We start from the raw sequence: 10,834 nt of genomic DNA on the forward strand, positions 1-10,834 counted from the left end.
TGGTTGGTACTTTTGTTTAATAAATGTATGAAAGAGGGGAAGATAAGATAAGATAAGATAAGATTTCGTTCGGATTTTTAACCCCGGAGGGTTAGCCACCCAGGATAACCCAAGAAAGTCAGTGCGTCATCGAGGACTGTCTAACTTATTTCCATTGGGGTCCTTAATCTTGTCCCCCAGGATGCGACCCACACCAGTCGACTAACACCCAGGTACCTATTTGCTGCTAGGTGAACAGGACAACAGGTGTCAGGAAACGTGTCGGAATGTTTCCACCCGCCGGGAATCGAACCCGGGCCCTCCGTGTGTGAAGCGGGAGCTTTAGCCACCAGGCCACCGAGATTGGCGGAGAGCATGTATAGTCCCTTTATATATAGGGAAAGGGGACAAAAGAGATTGTAAAAATTATAGAGGAATAAGTTTATTGAGTATACCAGGAAAAGTGTACGGTAGGGTTATAATTGAAAGAATTAGAGGTAAGACAGAATGTAGGATTGCGGATGAGCAAGGAGGTTTCAGAGTGGGTAGGGGATGTGTAGATCAAGTGTTTACATTGAAGCATATATGTGAACAGTATTTAGATAAAGGTAGGGAAGTTTATATTGCATTTATGGATTTAGAAAAGGCATATGATAGAGTGGATAGGGGAGCAATGTGGCAGATGTTGCAAGTATATGGAAGAGGTGGTAAGTTACTAAATGCTGTAAAGAGTTTTTATGAGGATAGTGAGGCTCAGGTTAGGGTGTGTAGAAGAGAGGGAGACTACTTCCCGGTAAAAGTAGGTCTTAGACAGGGATGTGTAATGTCACCATGGTTTTAATATATTTATAGATGGGGTTGTAAAAGAAGTAAATGCTAGGGTGTTCGGGAGAGGGGTGGGATTAAATTATGGGGAATCAAATTCAAAATGGGAATTAACACAGTTACTTTTTGCTGATGATACTGTGCTTATGGGAGATTCTAAAGAAAAATTGCAAAGGTTAGTGGATGAGTTTGGGAATGTGTGTAAAGGTAGAAAGTTGAAAGTGAACATAGAAAAGAGTAAGGTGATGATGGTATCAAATGATTTAGATAAAGAAAAATTGGATATCAAATTGAGGAGGAGGAGTATGGAAGAAGTGAATGTTTTCAGATACTTGGGAGTTGATGTGTCGGCGGATGGATTTATGAAGGATGAGGTTAATCATAGAATTGATGAGGGAAAAAAGGTGAGTGGTGCATTGAGGTATATGTGGAGTCAAAAAACGTTATCTATGGAGGCAAAGAAGGGAATGTTTGAAAGTATAGTAGTACCAACACTCTTATATGGGTGTGAAGCTTGGGTGGTAAATGCAGCAGCGAGGAGACGGTTGGAGGCAGTGGAGATGTCCTGTCTAAGGGCAATGTGTGGTGTAAATATTATGCAGAAAATTCGGAGTGTGGAAATTAGGAAAAGGTGTGGAGTTAATAAAAGTATTAGTCAGAGGGCAGAAGAGGGGTTGTTGAGGTGGTTTGGTCATTTAGAGAGAATGGATCAAAGTAGAATGACATGAAAAGCATATAAATCTATAGGGGAAGGAAGGCAAGGTAGGGGTCGTCCTCGAAAGGGTTGGAGAGAGGGGGTAAAGGAGGTTTTGTGGGAAAGGGGCTTGGACTTCCAGCAAGCGTGCGTGAGCCTGTTAGATAGGAGTGAATGGAGACGAATGGTATTTGGGACCTGACGATCTGTTGGAGTGTGAGCAGGGTAATATTTAGTGAAGGGATTCAGGGAAACCGGTTATTTTCATATAGTCGGACTTGAGTCCTGGAAATGGAAGTACAATGCCTGCACTTTAAAGGAGGGGTTTGGGATATTGGCAGTTTGGAGGGATATGTTGTGTATCTTTATACGTATATGCTTCTAAACTGTTGTATTCTGAGCACCTCTGCAAAAACAGTGATTATGTGTGAGTGTGGTGAAAGTGTTGAATGATGATGAAAGCATTTTCTTTTTGGGGATTTTCTTTCTTTTTTGGGTCACCCTGCCTCGGTGGGAGACGGCCGACTTGTTGAGAAATATATATATATATATATATATATATATATATATATATATATATATATATATATATATATATATATATATATATATATATATATATATATATATATATATATATATATATATATATATATATATCTTCTTTCTTCTTCCAACAAACCTGCCGTATCCCACCAAGGCAGGGTGACCCAAAAAGAAAAACAAAAGTTTCTCTTCTTAAATTTAGTAATTTATACAGAAGAAGGGGTTACTAGCCCCTTGCTCCCGGCATTTTAGTCGCCTCTTACAACACGCACGCATGGCTTACGGAGGAAGAATTCTGTTCCACTTCCCCATGAAGATAAGAGGAAGTAAACAAGAACAAGAACCAGAAAGAAAATAACAGAAAACCCAGAGGGGTGTGTGTATATATATGCTTGTACATGTATATGTAGTGTGACCTAAGTGTAAGTAGAAGTAGCAAGACATATTGTACCTGAAATCTTCCATGTTTATGAGACAGAAAAAAGGACACTGGCAATCCTTCTATCTTGTAAAACAATTACAGGCTTTCGTTTTACACTCACTTTGCAGGACAGTAGTACCACCCTGGGTGGTTGCTGTCTACCAACCTACTATCTAGGATATATATATATATATATATATATATATATATATATATATATATATATATATATATATATATATATATATATATATATTTATATATTTATATATATGCAGAACAAACCACGGGGGGTTGAAATCTAAAGATTTCTACCCCCGCATGGCTTGTCCTGCATAGTTAAGATCGCCCGTCTGCGATTGTTTGCATATATATATATATATATATATATATATATATATATATATATATATATATATATATATATATATATATATATATATATATATATATATATATATATATATAATATATGTATTATATATAGCTATATATATGTGTATATATATATATATATATATATATATATATATATATATATATATATATATATATATATATATATATATAAATAAATGTGATATATATATATATATATATATATATCTATATATATATATATAAACGTGATATATATATATATATATATATATATATATATATATATATATATATATATATATATAAAATTCTCAAACAGCTTCATGGAGAACCTTGAGTTTTTCCTGAAGCAAGTTTATTCTTTTCTCTGAGGATGAGGGTCCCTACCTGGAGGGCATTCCGAGGATCAACGTCCCCGCTGCCCGGTCCACGACCAGGCCTCCCGGTGGATCAGGGCCTGATCAACGAGGCTGTTACTGCTGGCCGCACGTAATCCAACGTACGAACCACAGCCCGGCTGATCCGGCACCGTCTTTAGGTATCTGTCCAGCTCCCTCTTGAAGACAACCAGGGGTCTACTGGTAATGCCCTTATTGCTGGTGGGAGGCTGTTGAACAGTCTTGGGCCCCGAACACTTTTTGCGTTTTCTCGTAGTGTACCAGTGACGTCCCTGCTTTTCACTGGGGGTATGTTGCATCGCCTGCCAAGTCTTTTGCTTTCACATGGAGTGATTTGTGTGTGCATATTAGGGACCAGTCCCTCCAGAATCTTCCAGGTGTAGATTATGATATGTCTCTCTCGCCTGCGCTCCAGTGAGTACAAGTCAAGTGCTTCCAGGCGCTCCCAGTATTTAAGGTGTTTGATGGAACTTACATGTGCAGTAAAGGTTCTCTGTACATTCTCTAGATGTGCAATTTCACCTGCCTTGAATGGGGATGTTAATGTACAGCAGTATTCCAGCCTAGAGAGAATAAGTGATTTAAAAAGGATCATCATTGGCTTAGCATCTCTTGTCTTGAATGTTCTCATTATCCATCCTATCAGTTTCCTCACAGATGTGATAATGGCATTGTTGTGATCCTTGAAGGTGAGATCCTCTGACATTACCACTCCCAGGTCTCTCACATTACTTTTCCTCTCTATTGTGTGATTGGAATTTTGTAGTATACTCAGTTCTAGTTATTATTTCCTCCAGTTTTTCATAACGGAGTAGTTGGAATTTGTCTATCGGACAGTTCTGGAGGTGGTACCTCCCTATATATATATATATATATATATATATATATATATATATATATATATATATATATATATATATATATATATATATATATATATATATATATATGAATTCTATGGTTTATCTCGTCCTTCATAAACCCATCTGCTGACAAGTCAACTCCCACATATATGAAAACATTCACTTCTTTTATACTCCTTCTCTCCAATGTGATATCCATTTTTCTTTATCTAAATCGTTTGATACCCTCATTACCTTACTCTTATCTATGTTCACTTTGAACTTTCTACCTTTACACACTCTTCCAAACTTGTCCACTAACCTTTGCGACTTTTCTGTAGAATCTCCCATAAGCCCAGTATCACCAACAAGAAGCAACTGTGTCAACTCCCATTTTGTATTTGATTCCCCATAATTTAATCCCACCCCTCTCCCCAACATCCTAGCATTTACTTCTTTTACAACCCCATCTGTAGTTATGTTAAACAACCATGGTGACATTACACATCCCTGTCTAAGACCTACTTTTACCGGGAAGTAGTCTCCCTCTCTTCTACACACACTAACCCGAGCCTCACTATCCTCAAAAAACTCTTTGCAGCATTTAGTTAAAACTTATTACCTATTCCATACACTTGCAACATCTGCCATGTTGCTCTCCCAATCCTCTCTATCATATGCCTTTTCTAAATCCATAAATTAGGAGACAAAGAATGTTATCCATGAAGGCAAAGAAGGGAATGTACGAGGGTACAGTGGCACTAATACTTCTTATATGGGTGCGACGCTTGGGTTGTAAATGCTGCAGCGAGGAGGCGGCTGGAGGGAGTGGAGATGTCGTGTCTAAGGGCAATATGTAGTGTAAATATTATGCAAAGAATTCGTAGTGTGGAAATTAGGAGGTGTGGAGTTACTAAAAGTATTAGTCAGAGGGCTGAGAGGGGTTGTTGAGATCGTTTGGTCATTTATAGAGAATGGAACAAAGTAGAATGACTTGGAGAGCATATTAGTCTGTTGGGGGAAAAAAGGCGGGATAGGGATCGTCCCCAAAAAGGTTGGGGGGAGGGGGTAAATGGTTTTTGTGGGCGAGGGGCTTGGACTTCCAGCAAGCGTGCATGAGCGTGTTAGATAGGAGTGAATGGAGACGAATGGTTTTTGGGACCTGCTGAGCTGTTGGAGTGTGAGCAGGGTAATATTTGGTGAAGGGATTCAGGGAAACCGGTTAGCCGGACTTGAGTCCTAATAAATAGGAAGTACAATGCCTGCACGTTAAAGGATGCGTTTGCGATCCTGGGAATTTGGAGGGACCTCTGCATTTGGAGTGACAAATGCATCATTCAACACTTTCATCATCACTCTGTATGAGTGATGATGAAAGTGTTGAATGATGATAAAAGTTTTTTCTTTCTTTTTTGGATATTTCTTTCTTTTTGTGTCACCTTGCCTCGGTGGGAAGCGGCCGACGTGTTGATATATATATATATATATATATATATATATATATATATATATATATATATATATATATATATATATATATATATATATATATATATATATATATATATATATATATATATTTATATATATTTATATATATATATATATATATATATATATATATATATATATATATATATATATATATATATATATTGCAGAATTTAGCTTAAAAAATTGAGTTAGTTTATTGGAGGTTAGGTTAGGTTTCTGTGTTAGTTTTGGTCAATAAATAAAAACCTTAACATCATTGTTAATAAAAAAATATCTATCAGTCTGTAAAAATGTTTGGAAAAGTTAATTTTTTAAGGGAGTTTAGCGTATTCGGCAAGATCGGCTACTTTACTACGATATATATATATATATATATATATATATATATATATATATATATATATATATATATATATATATATATATGTATATATGTGTGTGTGTGTGTGTGTGTGTGTGTGTGTGTGTGTGTGTGTGTGTGTGTGTGTGTGTGTGTGTGTGTGTGTGTGTGTGTGTGTGTTAAAATAATTAGGATTAAGATGGTGTTTATAGTCAATTGACTTTTGGAACAGTAATTGGAATGTTGCGTCTCACTTCCATTGATAATGAATGTCTATTTGTATTACGTTATTGTTAATATATTTAGAAAGGCGCTAAACCCATGTGGGTCATCCAGCGCATTACAATATATGACAAAACAGGTGTAAAGGTGGGAAGAGCCACGTGTGGTGAAGACCAGCAGCCGCAGTACACCTACCTGGAGTCTACATAAGTGGGATTGAAAAAAGGATGATACTGAAAATCATTTTAATCGTGAAATATTTTATTAAAAAAAGACTAGATTATCATCTATGATGGAGGCCGACGTACAATGTTCAGTGATAGTCACTTAGGCTTTGACACATCGTAACAGTTAAGGAAAAGTACATAAATGCATACATATGTACACATACACACTCACGAAAAAATCTCATAGGAACTCAGCATCATTCTGGAATGCTCAAAAAGTGTAGGAAGATTTAACATAAATCTCTAACAAGTGTTTAAAAAAACTCTGTCTTGGTCAGTGTGACCCACACAGGTGCAGTGTACCGGCTGACACTGCCACCTGGCTGACATTTGTCTAGCTCACCTCACAACAGCTACTTCACTACTCTTCTATTAGGAATAATTTGTGTTTTGGTTTATGCATAAGGGCGCAGACTTGAAGCAGTCTTCAAGCGTTCGTTCTTAACTGTTGTCACACTCGAGAGTGTCCTGAGGTCTGGCAAGTAACTTCCAGCTTGTGTAGTGCTGGCGATGTCAAATCGATTACGTTGCAGGTAGTGGAAGGTCAACACTGTCTTCTGCAGCGCCGCCGTCGGCCGTGTGCTGCACCACCAACGGCACCAAAATACTGCGATGGAGCGGCTGCAGCAACATCGAGGCGGGCGATGAAGACACTGGCAGCAGGAACGTGAACTCCGCACGTTTCACTGTGTCACGGAGAACAGGGTGATGAGAGTCAGGGGAAGACCCCAGCCTGCTGCTTCACTTTGCTCTGGCGTTGCAGGTGGTCAGGTCAGCGGGTTCACTTTGCTGCTCTGCGTACGCCGCCGTCAACGTCGCCGCCAAGTACGTCGGGTATGGCGGGGTGGGAAGCGTCGGCAGGCTGTTCTGTTGTTGCTGCTGCTGCTGCTGTTGCTGATGCTGTTGTTGCTGCTGCTGTGGCTCTTGCTGCTCTTCTGGCGGCTCCCCCGTGCTGCTGGGACTCGCAGGGGAGGCAGGCAAGTCTCCGAGGGGCGATGTCCTGCCTTCTGTGGGAGTGAGAGACTCATCGCCGCCGTCAGGGAGCAGAGAAGAGTCCTGGTTGCCAGCGAGTTTGGCGTGTTGCTGTTCCATATACTGTTTACGCCACTTGATCCGTCGGTTCTGGAACCACACCTTGACTTGTGCCTCCGTCAGGTTGAGCGCCGCCGCCAGGTACAACCGCTCGGGTCCCACCATGTACTGTTGACGAGCGAACTCAGCTTCAAGGCGCTCTAGCTGTTCCGCTGTGAATATGGTTCTCACTCGCTTAACTTTCGCCTTGGCTGATGAATTGGAGGTGCTGGAGGAGTGGCTGCCACCACTACCACTGAGGTCGCTGCTGACGGCGGGGTAGGGCGACGGCCGGGAGAGCCGCTCTTCCCGGCGGAGTGCCAAGGATCGACCAACTTGTTCTGCCTCTTGTTGGCGGCGACCTAGGATGGCGTCGATGGTGAAGGAGGCCGCCCTGGCTGGCTGCGGGCGGTGCCACAAGCTGGTGCTGGATACGGGAGATGACGGCGGCGAGCTCGGTGGTGATCCCTGAGTAGGCAGTGCCCAAGGAAAGGGCATGCCACCCATACTGAGCAGCGGGTTGAAGAACGGAATGCCTGTAGCGTGAATCATGGTGAGGTGTGTATACTCCACCTGTCACTGTGATACTGACACATGAACGTCACACACGCCTCTCTAAATGTCCGTTACCGAGGCGCCGCCCCCCCCGCTAGCACTCACCACAGGCGGCAGCTGACTGGTCAATACAAGTCATGGCTCCACCCCCTGGCTTCTTTGCTCCTCCTCCTGCACGCTGGGAGCCCATTAACTGCTGGCCTCCATTCTTGAATTCAGTGGTGTTCAAATGAATCATGTCGACCTCTCACACTGACTGCCGGGGAGACAATAATGCCAACTGAAGCTGGCCGAGTAAGAGGCTACAACAACTAAGTTATTACAACGGCTCCCGACAACATGCAAGGAATAGGAATGATGCTATTATTCTTGCTTCCAGCTCTCTCTTTCCCGCGCTCACTTCCCGCGCCCGCCAAGAGGCGCCAACCCAGGATTTTCTTGATGGCGGGAATGTGAGAGTCTTTTAATAAATGTTTCTTCACGGGTGATGAGCCAGTCGGGCCACTATGGTCTTGTTTACCTGCACGCTCCATGCCTCCGCCCAGGTAATGGTTTAGGGAACTCAGGCAACCTCTGGTCAGGTCTAAGTAACATTGTTTACATATTTCAATTAGTGAGGCACTAACATACTTTCCAAATTATGACCTCTTTAAGAGGACTATATTGCTGCCTTTAATTGCATTTGTTATGGAACTTTAGCATGCTAGGTTAGCCCAGTAAGAAGACACTGAATTCACTTGCTAATTTTAAACGACAGTGTTAAATACGTTATTATAATAATAATAATAATTTTGTTATATATTTATTATTGTTATAATTAGCATTTATTATAATAATTAGTATTATAATTATTATTTTATAATTATTATTATTGTTTTTTTTTAATTATAATATTTAATTAAATTATTAATGTTACTGATCTTACAATAATCTTCCACTAAGATACAACAGCTGGCAAAGTTTCAAGCCAGCCGGCAGAGATATTCTCAAGTTGTCACAGAAAATAAGTCCATAACGTACTAGTTCCTTAAAATTAAAGCTGCTCAGAAGTTGCTTTCATAAAAGTTTGAAATCGATCGGACAAAGCATTCACCAGTTGTATGGAAATCAACATTTAAGTTTTTCCAAATTTCTTTAATAAAACTGGCAGCCACACAGGCCAAAATCAGTCCAAAATTTTCTCTAAGTAAGATACACCAGTTTGAAATATTTGAAACTGATCGGATTTAATAATTGAAATGACCCGGATGCGATTTTGTTTTTAAAATTTGTAAATAACACTTTTGTAACCCAAAATGAATGTGAGTCTTTCTCTTAAAAAAAAAAATCGCACCAGCACTAAAAGTTTCAAGCCGACCAGATGATACATTCTTCAGTTATCACACAGAATTCAACAATTCCAAATTTATTAACCGTGTTAGTAAATTAGCAACAATTACAGCAGCACAACCTAAACTAAAAAAAATGTAATGAGTGTCCGGGGCCCAAGACTGTTTAACAGCCTCCCACCAGGCATAAGGACACTTACCAATAAACCCCTGACTGCCTTCAAGAGGAAGCTGGACAGATACCTAAAGTCAGTACCCGATCAGCCGAGTTGTGGTTCGTACGTTGAAGTACCTGCAGCTAGCAGTAACAGCCTGGTTAATCAGGCCCTGATGTACCGCGATGCCTCGTTAAGGACTGGGCCGCGGGGGCATTGACCCCCGGAACACCCTTCAGGTAGGTGAAAGATATATCAACCATTGAAGATTAACGCCATACAGAGGAGACTTACTCAAGGTATCACACGATAAAAGAAATTACCATTCCTTTAATAACAATTCCAAAACTTCTAACTAGGATACACTAGTATCGAAAGTTTGAATCCGGTCAGAAGAGGCGTTCCCAAGTTACCACCCAGCAACCAAACCCGAGAATGATGTACATAAAAGTGATCAGAGGGGAGCCACACAAGCCAGCGGCTGCATGATGACTCGCTCCCTGCTGACGGTACACCAGTGTTGAAAATTTGAAGCCGATCTGATAAACCGTTTTCAAGTTATAAAACGATAACCTTGAAACAAATAAATTATAATAATAATAATTGTAACGATAATAAAATAATAATCAAGTAATACTACTACTAATAATAATAACAGCATTAATAATAATAATAAATTTAACAATTATTTCATTGTTATTAATTAATTAATCAACCTGTATCCAGCAGCTGCTCAGGTCAGTTGTCAAACAAACAAATAAACAAACAATCTAACTATGAAATCAGAACAACTAAACCAGTATTGTTGTTGTTTATGTTGGGGTGCAGAGCTAGAGACCAGGGCAGGGAGAGGGGAGACCAGGGCAGGGAGAGGGGAGACCAGGGCAGGGAGAGGGGAGACCAGGGCCGGGAGAGGGGAGACCATGGCAGGGAGAGGGGAGACCAGGGTAGGAAAAGGGAAGACCAGGGTAGGAAAAGGGAAGACCAGGGTAGGAAGAGGGGAGATTAGGGTAGGAAGAGGGGAGACCAGGGTAGGAAGAGGGGAGACCAGGGTAGGAAGAGGGGAGACCAGGGTAGGAAGAGGGGAGACCAGGGTAGGAAGAGGGGAGACCAGGGTAGGAAGAGGGGAGACCAGGGCAGGAAGAAGGGAGACCAGGGCAGGAAGAAGGGAGACCAGGGCAGGAAGAGGGGAGACCAGGGCAGGAAGAAGGTTGACCAGGGCAGGAAGAGGGGAGACCAGGGCAGGAAGAGGGGAGACCAGGGCAGGAAGAGGGGAGACCAGAGCAGGAAGAAGGGAGGCCAGGGCAGGAAGAGGGAAGAGCAAGGCAGGAAGAGGGATGAGGAAGGCAGGAAGAA

General features: G+C 41.1%; 1 protein-coding gene across 1 annotated transcript; it reads right to left on the minus strand.

Annotated features, from left to right (window-relative positions):
- Positions 1-6,622: 6,622 nt before the first annotated feature.
- LOC128695216 (homeobox protein ceh-30-like) lies at positions 6,623-8,699 on the minus strand. Its single transcript, XM_053785737.2, has one exon. The coding sequence runs from the start codon at positions 7,990-7,992 to the stop codon at positions 7,111-7,113; it is 882 nt and encodes a 293-aa protein (XP_053641712.1). The 5' UTR covers positions 7,993-8,699; the 3' UTR covers positions 6,623-7,110.
- Between the last annotated feature and the right edge of the window lie 2,135 nt (positions 8,700-10,834).

The sequence above is a fragment of the Cherax quadricarinatus genome, chromosome 14, assembly GCF_038502225.1.
Source record: "Cherax quadricarinatus isolate ZL_2023a chromosome 14, ASM3850222v1, whole genome shotgun sequence".
NCBI classification, from domain to species: domain Eukaryota; kingdom Metazoa; phylum Arthropoda; class Malacostraca; order Decapoda; family Parastacidae; genus Cherax; species Cherax quadricarinatus.

Coding starts and splice junctions, on each gene's coding strand:
- LOC128695216 (XM_053785737.2), bottom strand. CDS start 7,992: ATGATTCACGCTACAGGCATTCCGTTCTTCAACCCGCTGCTCAGTATG.